The sequence below is a fragment of the Lipotes vexillifer genome, unplaced genomic scaffold, assembly GCF_000442215.2.
Source record: "Lipotes vexillifer unplaced genomic scaffold, Lipotes_vexillifer_v1.1 scaffold1023, whole genome shotgun sequence".
In the NCBI taxonomy this organism is placed as follows: Eukaryota; Metazoa; Chordata; class Mammalia; order Artiodactyla; family Lipotidae; genus Lipotes; species Lipotes vexillifer.
The window spans coordinates 168271-188415 of NW_006799713.1; the positions used below are offsets into that span (position 1 = coordinate 168271).

At 40.9% G+C, this 20145-nt stretch overlaps 1 protein-coding gene across 1 annotated transcript in view; it reads right to left on the bottom strand.

The window, feature by feature from the left end:
• FDX1 (ferredoxin 1) overlaps window positions 1-9211 on the bottom strand; it is a 36390-nt gene extending 27179 nt beyond the window's left edge. The window contains exons 1-2 of the mRNA XM_007471870.1: window positions 8916-9211; window positions 3915-4039 (exon numbers count right to left, since the gene is read on the bottom strand). Of these exons, the coding sequence (XP_007471932.1) occupies window positions 3915-4039; window positions 8916-9115 (325 nt within the window). The 5' untranslated portion in view covers window positions 9116-9211. The remainder of the gene's footprint in view (window positions 1-3914; window positions 4040-8915) is intronic.
• Window positions 9212-20145: the final 10934 nt, after the last annotated feature.

The following is a 20145-nucleotide window of genomic DNA, read 5'->3' on the forward strand; positions in this document are numbered from 1 at the left end:
TTACATACCCTTATACAGAGTGGTAACAGGGTCCACATACACAGATGTGTAAAGGCCCAAGAATATCTCCACATACTTTCCTTAAGCTCTCTGAACTTTTATAACAGCTGATTTAACATCTTTGTCTAGTAAGTCTAATACCTGGGCCTCCTTGGGGACAGTCTCTATTGACTGCTTTTTTTTTTTTTTCTGAGTATGGACCATACTTTCCTATTTCTTTGGGTGTCTTGAATTTTTTTATTGCCAAGTGGACATTCTAAGTAATATAATATGGTAACTCTGGAAGTCAGATCACCACTGTCTCCCCTGGGTTTGTTGTTGTGGCTGGCTTTTTGGTTTTTGTTGTTGCTGCTATTTGTTTCTCTAGTGACTTTCCCAGACTAACTCTGAGGTCTGTATTCCCTGTAGCATGTGACCACCACTGTCTCCACTCAGTGAGCTTAGTGGTCAGCTAGATGACTGGATGGAGGTTTCCTTCAGTGCTCTGAACCAATATGGCTTCTACCCTTTGCTGAGGAGCTCAGTGCGTGATTAGGCGCACCTTCAGCGTTCAAACAGTCTACATGTCTGTCTTGGCCTTCACCTGCATGGGACCTCAAAGTCAGCCAGAGATGAGAGACTGGGGCCCTGTCGGGTCTTTCCTGGGCACAAACACAGTCCTGCATTTGTGTGTGGCCTTCTAGATTCCTGAAGCATTTCAAAGCCCACTACAGACATCTCGTTCCCCAGATCTTCCTTTTAGATTTTTGGCCAAGCTCTTGTTTGCTCCCCGTAGCATCACAGCCTCAGGCAGCACAGTGTTCAACAACTGCAGGTAATTATTTTAGATGGAAGTCCTAGGGACAGAGACTCCCCACAGAGCAATCTCTGAGGCAGGTCGAATAACAACTCCCTGGAACGGAGCTTTTCTGAGAAGCTGCAAGACAAGTGACAACGTTCTGGAGATGGGACCTTCTGAGGAACTCAACCAGTTTGCCCTTCCAGTGGCCACAAGGCTGCTGGTTTTTAAGGCTACTGTTGAACTGGGGAGAGGAGAAGGTGAATAGGGCAAGTTAAAATGCCACAAATCCTACTGTTCTTACCAATGTAGCCACTATGCTAAGCACTTCACTTCCAATACCCTATTTAATCTTTAACAACCCTATGAGGTTAGAACTATTACAATCCTATTTTACAGAAGAGGAAACTGAGGCATACAGACGTAAAGTAGCTTGCTCCAGGTCTCATGGCTAGTAAGTGACAATGTTGGTTTATGAACCACAATTTGTCTAATTCCAGAGTCTATTCTCAATTACTGTGCAATGTACTACTTTTCATTTGTGAGACAATAATTCAGAGAAATCCAGCTTAGGCAAAAGTGTTGCTGAATATGAACTCATGAGGGAGATCAATTATATATAAATTTTATAGAATATATATATATAAATTATCAATGGGTTCTTTTCCATAAATTAGTTGTTCTTAACCATGGTATGGATCTGAACCACGTGGAGCTTTTTAAAAGGATACCTGCACAACTTCCCTTTCTCCCTTACCATCAAGGATGTAACATTTTTTAAAGTTCTGCAGAATTCTGAAACTCAGTTCTAGCCAAGAACCACTGCATTAGAGTAAAAAATTCCTTAACACTAGAACTATATCAACTATTTCATCACCTAATTTCTGTAACAAGTGTTCACAAAGGAAAGATGCTTCTTAGAGAAAAAGGCATAAAGGAAAAAGCAGAGGTTTAGGAGTTAGATAGACTTAGGTTTGAATCTTAGCCTCCTCACTTGCTACTTGTATGACCCAGAGAACATTAATTTCTCTGAACTTTAGTTTCTTCATCTATAAAGTGGAAGTCAAAAAAAAATCTACCTCTTAGAGTTATTACAATAATAGATAACATATGCTGGGATGTAGTATGCACTCAAATGGTAGTTGTTACAGTTATTCCTGAAACTGACATTAGATTGAGAAATTCAGCAAATATTACTGACTGCCAACTCTGGTTACCTGAGTGATAACAGTCTTCCAAAAGCACAAACTCTAATAAAGGAAAGAGATATTCCCTCTAAAAAGGAAAACTGAGATGAATATTAACATAGAGAAGTATATTTAATATATCATGGGAAAATGGAGGAGGAGAAATAATTCTGATCTGAAAAGTGTTCTTAAAAGTGCAATGTGGGGCTTCCCGGGTGGCGCAGTGGTTGAGAGTCCGCCTGCCGATGCAGGGGACGCGGGTTCGTGCCCCGGTCCGGGAAGATCCCACATGCCGCGGGGCGGCTGGGCCCGTGAGCCATGGCCGCTGAGCCTGCGCGTCTGGAGCCTGTGCTCCACAACGGGAGAGGCCACAGCAGTGAGAGACCCGCGTACCACAAAAAAAAAAAAAAAATGCAATGTGAACAGTGCCTTGAAAGAAGAATAGTCAGATATGCTCCTTGGACCTGATTGCAGACCAATGGTTCTCAAACTTAAACATGCAACCAAATCACATGGAGGGCTTGTTAAAACACACATTTCTGAGCCACACCCCAGACTTTCTGAATCAGTAGATCTGGAGTGGGGCCTGAGAATGTGCATTTCCCAAGTGATACTGATGGAACCCTCTTAAAGAACCACCATTCGAGACAGAGAGAATGCTTGAGCAAAACTGACAAGTGATATACAGGGTATCCCTGAGCTCTAAGATGGCAGCTTCCAGGACATGGGCTCTGTGTGAGTGGTTAAGGAATATGGTCAAAAGCCTAGAAATGAAAATTTTCTAAACAAGACACTTCCTTCTCTAGTAAGAGATAGATTAATTACCCTTTCTAGGAAGGTGAGATGATGACGTTCAAGACTATGTATGGTGATGAATGCTAACTAGACTTACTGTTCAGGTGATCACTTCACAGTGTATACAAATATCAAACCATAATGTTGTATACCTGGACCTAACATATCAATTATATCTCAATAAAAATAAAATAAAATAAGAAAGTAGTAAGTAAAATAAAACTCACCTAAAATACAAAGAATGCATAAGCTCAATGTAATTAAGAAAACACCAGTCTGGGAATTCCCTGGCAGTCCAGTGGTTAGGACTCGATGCTTTCACTGCCAAGGGCCCAGGTTCAATCCCCGGTTGGGAACTAAGATCCCATAAGCCACATGGTGCAGACATACATAAATAAATAAATTAAATAATTTTTTAAAAATTAAATTAAAAAGAAAAAGAAAACACCAGTCGAACCCAAATTGAGGAACATTTTACAAAATACTTACCAGTACTTTTCAAAAGTATCAAGGTCATGAAAAACAAGACTGAGGAAATGTCAGACTGAAGGAGACTAAGGAGATATGATAACTAAATGCAATGTGGGATCCTGGATTGAATCCCAAAACAGAGACATTAGTGGAAAAGCTAGCAAAATTCTATAAATCTGTAGTTTTTTAGTTATTGAACCAATGTTAATTTCTGTGTTTTGATTATTGTATTATGGTTATATAAATTGAGAACAGTAGGGGAAGCTGAGTGAAGATTATACAGAAACTCTCTGTACTATTTTTGCAACTTTTCTATAAGTCAAAGATTATTTCAAACTAAAACGTTTAAAAAAAGACTAAGTTAAAATGATTTAACTACCCACTGACATGACATTTATTATCTCAACCTGGTATCTTTCAATTCCACTTCCTACTCCCAGCTTTGCATTGCACACATAATCAATAAGGTAATGAAGCAACAGACTTTGGGGCATATAGCTAATTAATGTTCAAAGAAGAGAAACACAGTGTCACTTATTCTTTATAGGTGAGAATATAACACTAACACATCCTGAATTTTAATATTTCACTTAGCATACTCTAGTTAAAATTCTTCGAAAAAACAAAGCTGAAACCTATTCAATAGTTTCACTTATAAATTTTAAAGAATGTTCCATACTCACCAAAACCATCAATATCAAGATTATTTTCAACCACAATATCTAGTAGAGTGTCACCAACTTTTCCTTTGCTTGTTAATGTTTCACCATCACGGTTTATAAAGTGGACTGTTATTTTATCTTCTGAGCTGGAAAAGGAAGCAGTCCTTTATTATTTTTAATAATTTCAAAAGATACTTTAAAATAATTGTTCTAAGAACCTGTAACGTCAAAAAATAGGTTGTGTGTGTGTCTGCGTGCGTGCAAATATCCTCCTTTACGGTATTTTCTTTTCTTTCCCAAGTTTGTTTGGGAAGGAGACACCACAAACCACAGGCATATCTATCTACCCACCTACCAGGAGGGAAGCTCTGCCACCTTAAAGGAAATAGCAAGTACATCACTATCAAGGCCACCTGTAGTATGTGTCTCCCCAGTGGTCACTCTCAGGTCACAGTTACATGAAATGCTTAGCAATCATTATCACTCGTGAAGTCTGCTTCGCTCTCACATAGCTCTCTGAAAAACAATGTCTCTATGAATGTGTCCCTAAAAGACTAGGTGACGGTTGTGGAGAGCTTTAAAAACAAATCATTCTGCTATTGATAAGGCAATTGTTATGCAAGTGTCTGATAAGTATGGTCACTGAGAGCCAGCAGTTTGATAGTTTTCTGAGTATTTGAACATCTCATTTTGGTCCATATAGTGTACTCGAAAAACAAAGGGACTAGAAAAAGGGTTTTCTTTGCTTGAATATGTCAGAAAATAAATATAATATCTCCTTACATGTTTCATTACTATAGGATATCTATCAGCTAGTTATCAGTTAGCTAACTTAAATTTCTTACCCTTCTCACAAACATCAGTCCAAAGTTTGGGAAAAGAAATCATATTATTATTGGGCTTCCCTGGTGGCGCGGTGGTTGGGAGTCCGCCTGCCGATGCAGGGGACACGGGTTTGTGCCCCAGTCTGGGAGGATCCCACATGCCAGGGAGTGGCTGGGCCCTTGAGCCATGGCTGCTGAGCCTGCGAGTCCGGAGCCTGTGCTCCGCAACGGGAGAGGCCACAACAGTGAGAGGCCCGTGTACCGCAAAAAAAAAAAAAAAAAAAAAAAAAAAGAAATCATATTATCAACTAGATACTTATCCTCCACTACTGGTCATTTAAATTTTTACCTATCAATTGAAAAGATGTACTTCAGCTTAAACGAATTAGTTGTAATTTTCACTACTGCCAATAGATGGTAATAGTCCATCAAAGAAAACGTTGTTTAGTGTAAGTAAAACCTAGAATTACATAATTTCAGAGCTATAAATATCTTGCAAATTACCAAGTCCATCATCTCATTTCCCAAACAAGGCAGCTGAGGCCTTATCAGATAATGTCGTCCTTGATAACTCAATGCTGAAAAATGAGGATCCTAGTAATTAAAAATTTTGATCAGAAGTGTGTGTGTGTGTGTGTGTGTGTGTGTGTGTGTGTGTATGAGAAAGAGAATGTCCCTTAAATGGGCATGTGCTCTCCGACTTCTTTTCGTAGCAAAAAATGCTTTAAAGCAAGTATTCCCAAACATTCGTGATTTTCAACTAGGCAACTGCTATTTTTTCACAGAAAAATGACTAGGAATGAAGATACTCTGGAGGCACGGAGACCACACTGGAGGTTATTGAAAGGGCATAAACAAAGCAGGAACATGGGAGACACTGATCTGAGAGATATTCAGGAGGCAGAATTAAAAACTTTTGGGGAGGGAAGAAATAATGTTGAAATTTCTAGCTCGGACAATGAGGGAGTACAGTTTAACTTAAGGTTAACTTAGGAGGAGAAGGAGCTTTGGGGAAGATTGGAAATGAGTTCAACTTTAGACCTGTTTGATTTAATAATAAACAGATGCAAATGTCCAGAAGCCTGATGGAAATATGGGTCTGAGATTTGGGCCTAGAGATTTGACATCAAAAAATGCCTGGTAGCCTAAGGTACAAGAAGTGCAGCAGAAAGAATTCCATCATTTATACACACTACTGAAGGTCGGAGGTTTGGGCACTGCTGCTCTTCTGCAGCACTCTAGAGATGAGCTACAGCCAAGGAATTGCAACTCTGACGTCAGACTCCTCTTCTGTAAAATCAGGGTAACATTTATCTCATAGTTTTGACAACATATGCAAAATTCCTAACATACTGTAGAGCTCAACAAACACTGATTGATAACTTTTATTTAAAGCCCCGGTCCTTTTGTTGTTAAGGAGCCTGAACTGCTGCTACATATTAAAAAAGGTGTACAGCCCCAGAAAAAAACTGCAGAGTAAGAGTAATAGGTTTATCAATGAACAGGAGAGGAAGCAGAAACGAGAGAGAAAAAGTAATTTTTCAGCTGAGAAAGTATGGAATATAAGATGTAAGAGTCAGAAGACGTAGATTCTAGCCCTGGTTCTGACATACGTATACTCATTAGGTGATCATGGGTAAAATGGCAACAACAGTGACTTCACCCAGCTGCTGAGAGAATTAAAGGAGAGAAAGTTTGTGGAAATATTTTGTTCCTTAAAGCATTATACACATGCATTTTATCCAGGTAACTTTATCCATTCACTATTAACAAGTGGTATTTGTGGGTTTTGTACAGTTTTCTTCCCCAATTCTAAGAACTAGCAAAAAGCTTCTAGCTGTTCCCAAAAAGGATAAGATTTCATGCACTGGGAAATAATTAGGATCCTTCTAAATCCTCTATCATCAACGAGTTAGCCAGCACCACAAACAACTATTTTCTTCACTTGTTTACCCTTTATGCACCGCCATTTATTCTGCTCAACCACAGCAGATATTTTGACAAAGTTCTCCAGGGGCTGCTGTGGTAAAGCTCTTAACAGACTTCTAAAAGGGAGAGGAGTTATGGCTGCTGATGCCCACCCTTTCACTATGTGGGGTAGCCTGGGGTAGTCGGTCCAAGAAAAGGGCCCCGTCTAGGGCTCCCCACTTCCATAGCCACCTTAACTCTTCCAAATGACCCTATGGGCTAAAGAATTATCAACTCTAATGGTGCTCAAAAAACAAACAAAAACTATGTGAGTTCTAGTCCTAGTTTTGCATGCTACTTAATATAAATTTTTATTCTCGTTTATCTACCTCACCTATCAAGATTTCCTTAAGAGTCAAGGGAAATAATACATGTGAAAGCCCTTTACAACCTAAATCACTACTAAATATAAAGTACTATATCAGGGTATTTTGGAGTAAAAGGAGTTTTTCGACTCTCAATTACTGAAAACTTATCTAAATGTTAAACTTCAAAGTCAGAACTACAGCTTCTAGACTGTTCTGTCCAAACTTTGTTCAATAACAGAGATGTTCTATAGCTGTGATGTCCCAGACAGTAGCTTCTAACCATGTGTGTTTACCCAGTACTTGAAATGTGGCCAGTGGAACTGGGAAAATGATTCTTTAATTTTATTTAACTTTAATTATCTTAAATTTAAATGACTACATGTGGTTAGTAGTGACCATATTGTATAGCATAAGTCTTAGATAATAAGAGTCAGAAAACCTAGTTGTAGCTCCAAAGTCTGTGATAGGAAGCACAGGGCACCAATGGAAACCGTGCCAATGAGGGGGAAAGCAGGTTTATAAGGGAGCAGACAGATGTGCTTCCCTTTAAGATAACTTGATGTACCAATTCAAACAGTAAATTGGGGGGATATAATTCCCATTTACAAAAGCAATCATGTTCCTTTGAATACTAGTTACACAAATACGTTCAACATATGTCCCAATTTATACACAAACTTTCAAGAAAGCATACAATGCAGAAAACAAGGCATCCAGGCAGAGGAAGGTCAAAGACAGGAAAGTGTAACGGAAACAGGGACAAAACCCCTGCTTGCCTTCCCCATTATCTCCCTCGCAGTTCATGCAACAAAAATGTATTGAGCACCCACTATATTATGGGATTACAGGGGGAAAGATGAGTAACTCCTCCACCCTATTCTCAGGAACCTCATGAAGAAGAAACTAGAGAGGAATACAAATCCAACCCTTTCTCCCTGCAGCTCCTTCTTGCTGCTACACTACAGCAGGGAGTCAAAGAGCTGTTCTGAGATCTGCATTATATAAAGTGCCAACACAGTGCTATACTCTGAAATTATGAGGAAATTTTCTATTATATCTAAGGGGATTCTGTCTTTGAGAAACGAATCTGCCGAAGAATATAAGACTGCAACATATTTGGGGCAAATTTTCTCTCACTTCTTTCGACACTTAATACAAAACACAACGCTGTGAGCCTACGAGGCAGCTGACGCTAACAGGTGGGATCTACTGAGCCCTCGCTACGGGCCAGACACAAGACTCCCTGCATTACCTGTCTGCTCTCATTTGTTCTTCAAATAATTGTGAGGCCGACACGATTATTATCCTCCACTGACGTTAGACAAACTGGACAATAAGTGTCAAACCCCAGTTTAAAACCCTGCCTTGCCAGTCCAACGCAGGGGCTTTTACCCCGACAACAACCAGAAGAGAGCAAACAGGGAAGCTCGGGGACAGAGCGGGTGTATCCTAAATGGACACGGATTTGGAGACAGAACGTCCTGACCTAGCAGGAGGAAGGCACGATAAGAAACTGCAGGCCAGGACACGAACGGGGCGCATCTTACGAAGGTCACCGCGGTTTCGAGCATAGCAAAGGTTAGATCCTCGCCAAACCGCACGGAGAACCAGCGGCAGCAAAGTGCCCGGTTTTCCTGAGGGCACAGGAGGCACTGGGACAAGGAGATCGGGGATCCCGGGACCCCATTCCCCTCCAGGTGTCAGTGGATCTGAAAGGCAACTTGGCAACGGTAAGGAAAGGAGGCCGTGACCACACCGAGCGACCTGCCGGGGACTCGGAGAAGGCGGAGCAAGAGGCGGGCGGGGCCGGGCGTGTGGGCCGCACGCCGTCGCCGGGAGAAGCCGACGGAACCGGAAAGAGGGCGGAAGGAGCGCGGCCGTTCTGCCAGGGACCCAACGCCCACGCGCCCCCTGCGCCTCACCTGCTCGGCGCGCGCGCCGACACGCTCAGCGCCCGCGTCACCGCCGCTGCGCCGCCGCCCAGGCCGGGCCTGGCGCTCCCGCCCTGCCCTCGGCTCCCCCGGAGGCCGCCGGCTCCCGCGCGGGGTCCGGCGAGGAGCAGCCACCGGCCGGCTGTGTCGCCGAGGGCGGCGGAGGCGACATGCAGGAGACGAGCGGCCATAGCCGGTCGGATAACTACGGGAGGCGACGCAGGCCGCACGGCAGCGGCCACGAGAGGGAGGCTTCAAGACTGGGGGCGGGCTGACGCTGCGCCTGCCTGACGCCCGGGGTCCCGACGAGGGCCTGCTCAGCGCACCGCCAAAGCTCCGCGCGCCTTCCGGCTGACCTATAAATCCCGAGGGCCGCGAGCGCAGCCCCGCCTCCCAGGCGTGGTTATAGAGGCGGGGCTACGCGCCTTGTTGTTCTACCTACTGACCAGGTTTTGTATTGATCTTGCTGCTTCTGGAGTTGCCAAGCAAGAACAATAAATTTTACAAGATAGCTGAACGTCTGACGGAAAGATACAGTAAAACAATCCCCAGTTAACTAAACCACTTTCTTTTGTCCTGCGCTTCCCTCCTCCTGCCCATTAAGAAAAAAAAATGGGAGATTGTCATCTTGGAGTTCAAAAACTATGATAAAAGGGAATTCTAGCCATTGTCAACAAGGACAGTGGAAATTTCAGAAAGCCAATAGGCAGACACCCAAGAGAATAACTATGACTATAAAGTTATAAATGATCACGGTAATGAATAAACGAGGATACCGAAGAAGGCAGATAATGATCCTAGGCTTTGAATAACAAATAGATACTCGTTGAGCACCTGAAATCCATGAGCCTGAACAGGAAACTGGTGAACTGAGATTTCTTTAAAGAATTTTTAAAAACCAGGAACATGAATTTTAAAATACACTTTATCACGGTTAATAGGTTGTGGTGGGAAAAGCATGGGCTTTAAGGTCAGAAATAGCGATGTTCAAATCCAAGGTCTACCACTTCTGAGCTCTGAGACCTTGGATAAATTATTCTTTTAGAGGGTCAGAATCTCCATAACAGTTTTACATGGATAAGATGTTCCATCCTTCAGGGCCATCCTGAGGGTTAGAAAAACTGACAGGCAGGATGGGATAGTGCGTCACAAAGAGCCATAACTTTTCCTGGGCCTTCCTGCCTAAGGCTACTCTTCAAAGGCTAAAGTCAGGTGGTTATTGCAAATATGCTAAACACAATAAAAGATACTTTAAAGAATATTCAGAACAAGAAAGTACAGGCCTCAGTAAAGTCCCTCGAGACAATGTATGGTGAGTTCTGAACCTGAGGGCAGAGAGTCTGCAGTCATTTGGCTCGTAAATTGCCTCAGTCTTCTGGTAAAGAGAAAGACGTTCGAGTTGAACCAGTCACAACAAACCCTGCAAGTAATCCGGAAGAGGAGGTTGTAAGAGAACAGTTAATCTTTTTTTTATAAGGTCAAATCTCCAAAGTCAGATGAATGACTTGTAGGAGGAGAACTGGAAAAAAAAACAAACCAAAAAAACCTGCTGCGATTGATCCCTCTCCTCTCAGCCCTCCTAGTGTAAATCCAGCTTCAGCTCCGTTAGGGCACTTACAGCTCTCTGCTTTGTGGGGTAGTTGCTTGTATACATAGTTCATCTTAGTAGGCCCCACACTGCCAGGGACAAGGCCTTGAGCTTATCAAGGTTTCAATAAGTATTTGTGAATAAATGAATACTGTCATGTAATTTCCATTAGTAATCATCAGAATTCATGAATCATGTGCATGAAAATTAAAGATGAATAAAAAAAGGTTTTCCAGATTTTCAAAGGCCAGTAAGGGTAGATTCCAAAAATTACAGATATCAAGATTCGGCAGTATTCCAGAGGGAATTTATAAACATATGGTTTGTGAACACAGATAAAAAAGTGATACGGAATTACGGAGGACAAGCTTTTGCTTGCGTATTTCTCTGTCTTATGAAACTCCCACCCTTCCATCTTTCACTCCTGTCAAAATCCATCTGTATTCTGAAACTCAAATAAAATTCCATCTTTCTCATGAAGTCATGCTTACTCATCACAAGAGATCATCCCTCCCTCTGCTGAATGCCTAAGACCTTTGTTTATTCTTGTAAAATGTATGGTACCCATTGTTTCAAATAGGATAATGTTCATGAAAGTGCTTTGTAAACTGTAAAGTGTTATAAAATTTAGGTTCAATGTTTATAGAGCACCTACTCTGAGCTTCGCAGTACCTTGTGCTCCATCACAAATACTTTGTGTAGCTCCTTTAGACTGAAGCTCCCAAGAGTAGGAAGGATGTCTTATTCATCTTCATATCCCCAGCAGCTGGCATAGTTCCTAGCACAAAGCAGCCATTTAATAGTATCTTTGTTAAGAACTGTGTTAGGAACTTTCTCAATTTTTTTAAATTAAAGTATATTTGATTTACAAAATTGTGATTGTTTCAGGTATACAGCAAAGTGATTCAGTTATATATATTTTTTCAGATTATTTTCCATTATATGTTATTACAAGATATTTAATATAGTTCCTTTTGCTACACAGTAAATCCTTTTTGCTTATCGATTTTATGTATAGTAGTTTGTATCTACTATCTAATCCCATACTCCTAATTTATCTCTCCCACCCTCGCTTTCCCCTTTGGTAACCATGTTTGTTTTCTATGTCTGTGAGTCTGTTTCTGTTTTGTATATAGATTCATTGGTATTACTTTTTAAATTCCACATATAAGTGATATCATGTAATACTTGTCTTTCTTTGTCTGACTTACTTCACTAGGTATAGTAATCTCTAGGTCCATCCATGTTGCCACAGATGGCAATATTTCATTCTTTTTTATGGCTAATATTCTATTGTATATATGATAACCACATCTTCTTAAACCAGTTGTCTGTTGATGGGCACTTCGGTTGTTACCGTGTCTTGGCTATTGTAAATAGTGCTGCTATGAACATTGGGGTACATGTATATTTTTGAATTCGAGTTTTCATCTTTTCTGGATATATACTCAGGAGCGGATTGCTGGGTCATATGGTAGCTCTATTTTTAGTTTTTTAAGGAACCTCCATATTGTTTTCCATAGTGACTGCACCAATTTACATTCCCATGAACAGTGTAGAAGGGTTCCCTTTTCTCCATACCCTCTCCAGCATTTATTGTTTCTAGATTTTTTGATGATGGCCATTCTGACCGGTGGGAGATGATATCTCATTGTAGTTTTGACTTGCATTTCTCTAATGATTAATGATGTTGAGCGTTCTTAGATAAGTGATATTGAGTATTCTTTCATGTGTTTGTTGGCAATCTGTATATCTTCTTTGGAGGAATGTCTATTTAGGCCCATTTTTGGATTGGGTTGTTTGTTTTTTTGATATTGAGCTGCTTGAAAATATTGGAGATTAATCCTTTGTCAGTTGCTTCATTTGCAAATGTTTTCTCCCATTCTGAGGGTTGTCTTTTGGTCTTGCTTATGGTTTCCTTTGCTGTGCAAAAGGTTTTAAGTTTCATTAGGTCCCATTTGTTTATTTTTGTTTTTATTTCCATTTCTCTAGGAGGTAGGTCAGAAAGGATCTTGCTGTGATTTATGTCATAGAGTCTTCTGCCTATGTTTTCCTCTAAGAGTTTGATAGTGTCTGGCCTTACATTTAGGTCTTTAATCCATTTTGAGTTTATTTTTGTGTATGGTGTGACAAAGTGTTCTAATTTCATTGATTTACATGCAGCTGTCCCGCTTTCCCAACACCACTTATTGAAAAGATTGTCTTTTCTCCATTGTATATTCTTGCTTCCTTTGTCATAGATTAATTGACCAAAGGTGTGTGGGTTTATTTCCGGGTGTCTATTCTCTTCCATTGATCTATATGTCTGTTTTGAGCCAATACCATGATGTTTTGATTACTGTAGCTTTGTAGTATAGTGTGAGGTCTGGAAGGGTTATGCCTCCAGTTTTGTTCTTTTTTCCTCAGGATTGCTTTGACAATTCTGGGACTTTTGTGATTCCATATAAATTTTAGAGTTATTTGTTCTAGAAACTTTCACAATTTTTATCTCATTTCATTAGCACAGCAACTCTGTAGAGTAGACATGCCTTTAATCAGTAAATATTTATTGACATTAGCAGTGTTTAAATCACTATGCTAGTGCTGGAGACACAGCAGTGAACAAAACAATCCCTGCCATCTTATTTTAAAGATGAACCTAGTGAGGTGCACAGTGGTTGTGACTTTCTTAGAATTATACTGCTATTAAATTGTGAATCCAAGATTTAAGTCTAGGTCTTCCTGGTCCCAAGCCCAGGACATAAGCACAAGAAATGACCATTTTATTATTTTTATTATATTTAATTATATATATATATATATATATATATATATATATACACATACATACATATATTCACTCTAAGAAATTACTCATTCCACTCCCAGGTGATTTATTAATATGACTGATGATATTGGTGGGTTTTCTAACTTAAATTAAATCACTGATATTTAAATAAATTGCTGATAACTGGTAACCTTCCCCTGACGCTGGGAGCCAAGATTGCCGCCGTGTCCTGCCTGCCGTCTGCTCTACATGATGGGGTGTTGCTCCAGGACCTTGCTTTAGACATGGGCGGTGGAAAGATGGCGGAGGAGTAAGACGCGGAGATCACCTTCCTCCCCACAAATACACCAGAAATACAACTACATGTGGAACAACTCCTACAGAACACCTACTGAACGCTGGCAGAAGATGAACGCTGGCAGAAGACCTCAGACCTCCCAAAAGGCAAGAAACTCCCCACGTATCTGGGTAGTGCAAAAGAAAAAATTAATTAAAAACAGAGACAATAGAATAGGGACGGCACCTGTACCAGTGGGAGGGAGCTGTGAAGGAGGAAAGGTCTCCACACACTAGGAAGCCCCTTCGCGGGCAGAGATTGCGGGAGGCGGAGCGGGGAGCTTCGGAGCCGCGGAGGACAGCACAGCAACAGGGGCGCGGAGGGCAAAGCGGAGAGATTCCCGCACAGAGGATCGGCGCCGACCGGCGCTCACCAGCCCGAGAGGCTCGTGTGCTCACCCGCCGGGGGCGGGCGGGGCTGCGAGCTGAGGCTCGGTTTCGGTTTCGGTCGGAGCTCAGGGAGAGGACTGGGGTTGGCGGCTTGAACATAGCCCGAAGGGGTTAGTGCGCCACGGCTAGCCGGGAGGGAGTCCGGGGAAAAGGCTGCACCTGCTGAGGAGGCAAGAGACTTTTTCTTGCCTCTGTGTTTCCTGGTGCGCGAGGAGAGGGGTTTTAAGAGCGCTGCCTAAAGGAACTCCAGAAACGGGCGCGAGCCGCGGCTAAAAGCTCGGAAACCAGAGACGGGCGGGAGACGCTAAGGCTGCTGCTGCCGCCACCAAGGGGCCTGTGTGCGAGCACAGGTCACTATCCCCACCCCTCTTCCGGGGAGCCTGTGCAGCCCGCCACTGCCAGGTTCCCGGGACCCAGGGACAATTTCTCAGGGAGAACACACGGCGGGCCTCAGGCTGCTGCAACGTCACGCCGACTTCTGCCGCCGCAGGCCCGCCCCGCACTCCGTGCCCCTCCCTGCCCCCGGCCTGAGTGCGCCAGAGCCCCCGAGTCAGCGGCTCCTTTAACCCCGTCCTGTCTGAGCAAAAAACAGACGCCCTCCAGCGACCTACACGCAGAGGCAGGGCCAAATCGAAAGCTGAGCCCCTGTGAGCTGTGAGAACAAAGAAGAAAAAGGGAAATCTCTCCCAGCAGCCTCAGAAACAGCGGATTAAAGCTACACAATCAATTTGATGTACCCTGCCTCTGTGGAATACATGAATAGACAGCGAATCATCCCAAATTGAGGAGGCGGACTTCTAGAGCAAGATCTATGATTTTTTCCCCTTTTCCTCTTTTTGTGAATGTGTATGTGTATGCTTCTGTGTGAGATCTTGTCTGTATAGGTTTGCTTCCACCATTTGTCCCAGCGTTCTATCCGACCTTTTTTTTATTTAAATTCTTTTCTTAATAATTAATTTTAATTAAAGAACTCTATTATACTTTATCTTCTTTCTATCTTTCCTTCCTTCCTTCCCTTTTTGAGACAACGAATCGTCCCAAATTGAGGAGGTGGACTTGGAGAGCAAGTTTTATGATTTTTTCCACTTTACCTCTTTTTGTGAGGGTATATGTGTATGCTTCTATGTAAGATTTTGTCTCTATAACTTTGCTTCCACCATTTGTCCTAAGGTTCTATCCTTCCCTTTTTTTTTTCCTCTAAATAATTATTTTTTTAATTCAATAACTTTATTATACTTTATTTTATTTTACTGTATCTTCTTTCTTTCTGTATTTTTTCCTTCCTTCCCTCATTCCTTCCTTCCTTCCCTCCTCCCTCCCTCCCTCCTTTCTTTCCTTCTTGCCTTCTTCCTTTCTTTTCTTCTTTCTTTCTTTCTTCCTTCCCTCCTTCCTTCCTTCCCTCCTCTCTTTCTTTCTTTCTTTCTTTCTTTCCTATTTCCTCCTACTTATACTAATTCTCTCTACTTTCTCTCCCTTTTATTCTGAGCCGAGTGGATGAAAGGCTCTTGCTGCTCCAGCCAGGAGTCAGGACTCTGCCTCTGAGGTGGGAGAGCCAACTTCAGAACACTCGTCAAGAAGAGACCTCCCAGCCCCACATAATATCAAACGGCGAAAATCTCCCAGAGATCTCCATCTCAACACCAGCACCCAGCTTCGCTCAACGACCAGCAAGCTACAGTGCTGGACAACCTATGCCAACCATATAGCAAAACAGGAACACAACCCCACCCACTAGCAGAGAGGCTGCCTAAAATCATAATAAGTCCACAGACACCCCAAAACACACCACCAGACGTGGACCTGCCCACTAGAGAGACAAGATCTAGGCTCATTCATACACCACAACACAGGCACTAGTCCCCATAGTAAAGATGATCCAAAATCTTGGAAATAGAATGGACAAAATGCAAGAAGCAGTTAACAAGGACCTAGAAGAAATAAAGATGAAACAGACAATGATGAACAACACAATAAATGAAATGAAAAATACTCTAGATGGGATCAATAGCAGAATAAATGAGGCAGAAGAACGGATAAGTGACCTGGAAGATAAAATAGTGGAAATAACTACTGCAGAGCAGAATAAAGAAAAAAGAATGAAAAGAACTGAGGACAGTCTCAGAGACCTCTGGGACAACATTAAACGCACCAACATTCGAATTATAGGGGTTCCAGAAGAAGAAGAGAAAAAGAAAGGGACTGAGAAAATATTTGAAGAGATTATAGTTGAAAACTTCCCTAATATGGGAAAGGAAATCGTTAATCAAGTCCAGGAAGCACAGAGAGTCCCATACAGGATAAATTCAAGGAGAAATACGCCAAGACACATATTAATCAAACTGTCAAAAACTAAATACAAAGAAAGCATATTAAAAGCAGCAAGGGAAAAACAACAAATAACACACAAGGGAATCCCCATAAGGTTAACAGCTGATCTCTCAGCAGAAACTCTACAAGCCAGAAGGGAGTGGCAGGACATACTGAAAGTGATGAAGGAGAAAAACCTGCAACCAAGATTACTCTACCCAGCAAGGATCTCATTCAGATTTGATGGAGAAATTAAAACCTTTACAGACAAGCAAAAGCTGAGAGAGTTCAGCACCACCAAACCAGCTTTACAACAAATGCTAAAGGAACTTCTCTAGACAAAAACACAAGAGAAGGAAAAGTCCTATAATAACGAACCCAAAACAATTTAGAAAATGGGAATAGGAACATACATATCGATAATTACCTTAAATGTAAATGGACTAAATGCTCCCACCAAAAGACACAGATTGGCTGAATGGATACAAAAACAAGACCCATATATATGCTGTCTACAAGAGACCCACTTCAGACCTAGAGACACATACAGACTGAAAGTAAGGGGATGGAAAAAGATATTCCATGCAAATGGAAACCAAAAGAAAGCTGGAGTAGCAATTCTCATATCAGACAAAATAGACTTTAAAATAAGGACTATCAGAAGAGACAAAGAAGGACACTACATAATGATTAAGGGATCGATCCAAGAAGAAGATATAACAATTGTAAATATTTATGCACCCAACATAGGAGCACCTCAATACATAAGGCAAAAACTAGCAGCCATAAAAGGGGAAATCGACAGTAACACATTCATAGTAGGGGACTTCAACACCCCACTTTCACCAATGGACAGATCATCCAAAATGAAAATAAATAAGGAAACACAAGCTTTAAATGATACATTAAACAGGATGGACTTAATTGATATTTATAGGACACTCCATCCAAAAACAACAGAATACACATTTTTCTCAAGTGCTCATGGAACATTCTCCAGGATAGATCATATCTTGGGTCACAAATCAAGCCTTGGTAAATTTAAGAAAATTGAAATTATATCAAGTATCTTTTCCGACCACAACGCCATGAGATTAGATATCAATTATAGGAAAAGAGCAGTAAAAAATACAAACACATGGAGGCTAAACAATACACTACTTAGTAACGAAGTGATCACTGAAGAAATCAAAGAGGAAATTAAAAAATACCTAGAAACAAATGACAATGGAGATACAACGACCCAAAACCTATGGGATGCAGCAAAAGCAGTTCTAAGAGGGAAGTTTATAGCAATACAAGCCCACCTTAAGAAGCAGGAAACATCTCGAATAAACAACCTAACCTTGCACCTCAAGCAATTAGAGAAAGAAGAACAAAAAAACCCCAGAGTTAGCAGAAGGAAAGAAATCATAAAAATCAGATCAGAAATAAATGAAAAAGAAATGAAGGAAACAATAGCAAAGATCAATAAAACTAAAAGCTGGTTCTTTGAGAAGATTAACAAAATTGATAAACCATTAGCCAGACTCATCAAGAAAATAAGGGAGAAGACTCAAATCAATAGAATCAGAAATGAAAAAGGAGAAGTAACAACTGACACTGCAGAAATACAAAAAATCATGAGGGATTACTACAAGCAACTCTATGCCAATAAAATGGACAATCTGGAAGAAATGGACAAATTCTTAGAAATGCACAAACTGCCAAGACTGAATCAGGAAGAAATAGAAAATATGAACAGACCAATCACAAACACTGAAATTGAAACTGTGATTAAAAATCTTCCAACAAACAAAAGCCCAGGACCAGATGGCTTCACAGGCGAATTCTATCAAACATTTAGAGAAGAGCTAACACCTATTCTTCTCAAACTCTTCCAAAATATAGCAGAGGGAGGAACACTCCCAAACTCATTCTACGAGGCCACCATCACCTTGATACCAAAACCAGACAAGGATGTCACAAAGAAAGAAAACTACAGGCCAATATCACTGATGAACATAGATGCAAAAATCCTCAACAAAATACTAGCAAACAGAATCCAACAGCACATTAAAAGGATCATACACCATGATCAAGTGGGGTTTATTCCAGGAATGCAAGGATTCTTCAATATACGCAAATCTATCAATGTGATTAACCATATTAACAAATTGAAGGAGAAAAACCATATGATCATCTCAATAGATGCAGAGAAAGCTTTTGACAAAATTCAACACCCATTTATGATAAAAACCCTGCAGAAAGTAGGTGTAGAGGGAACTTTCCTCAATATAATAAAGGCCGTATATGACAAGCCCACAGCCAACATCATCCTCAATGGCGAAAAACTGAAAGCATTTCCACTAAGGTCAGGAACAAGACAAGGTTGCCCACTCTCACCACTCTTATTCAACATAGTTTTGGAAGTTTTAGCCACAGCAATCAGAGAAGAAAAGGAAATAAAAGGAATCCAAATCGGAAAAGAAGAAGTAAAGCTGTCACTGTTTGCAGATGACATGATACTATACATAGAGAATCCTAAAGATGCTACCAGAAAACTACTAGAGCTAATCAATGAATTTGGTAAAGTAGCAGGATACAAAATTAATGCACAGAAATCTCTGGCATTCCTATATACTAATGATGAAAAATCTGAAAGTGAAATCAAGAAAACACTCCCATTTACCATTGCAACAAAAAGAATAAAATATCTAGGAATAAACCTACCTAAGGAGACAAAAGACCTGTATGCAGAAAATTATAAGACACTGATGAAAGAAATTAAAGATGATACAAACAGATGGAGAGATATACCATGTTCTTGGATTGGAAGAATCAACATTGTGAAAATGACTCTACTTCCCAAAGCAATCTATAGATTCAATGCAATCCCTATCAAACTACCACTGGCATTTTTCACAGAACTAGAACAAAAAATTTCACAATTTGTATGGAAACACAAAAGACCCCGAATAGCCAAAGCAATCTTGAGAACAAAAAATGGAGCTGGAGGAATCAGGCTGCCTGACTTCAGACTATACTACAAAGCTACAGTAATCAAGACAGTATGGTACTGGCACAAAAACAGAAAGATAGATCAATGGAATAGGATAGAAAGCCCAGAGATAAACCCATGCACATATGGTCACCTTATCTTTGATAAAGGTGGCAGGAATATACAGTGGAGAAAGGACAGCCTCTTCAATAAGTGGTGCTGGGAAAATTGGATAGGTACATGTAAAAGTATGAGATTAGATCACTCCCTAACACCATACACAAAAATAAGCTCAAAATGGATTAAAGACCTAAATGTAAGGCCAGAAACTATCAAACTCTTAGAGGAAAACATAGGCAGAACACTCTATGACATAAATCACAGCAAGATCCTTCTTGACCCATCTCCTAGAGTAATGGAGATAAAAACAAAAATAAACAAATGGGACCTAATGAAACTTCAAAGCTTTTGCACAGCAAAGGAAACCATAAACAAGACCAAAAGACAGCCCTCAGAATGGGAGAAAATATTTGCAAATGAATCAACTGACAAAGGATTAATCTCTAAAATTTACAGGCAGCTCATGCAGCTCAATAACAAAAAAATAAACAACCCAATCCAAAAATGGGCAGAAGACCTAAATAGACATTTCTCCAAAGAAGATATACAGACTGCCAACAAACACATGAAAGAATGCTCAACATCATTAATCATTAGAGAAATGCAAATCAAAACTACAATGAGATATCATCTCACACCAGTCAGAATGGCCATCATCAAAAAATCTAGAAACAATAAATGCTGGAGAGGGTGTGGAGAAAAGGGAACACTCTTGCACTGCTGGTGGGAATGT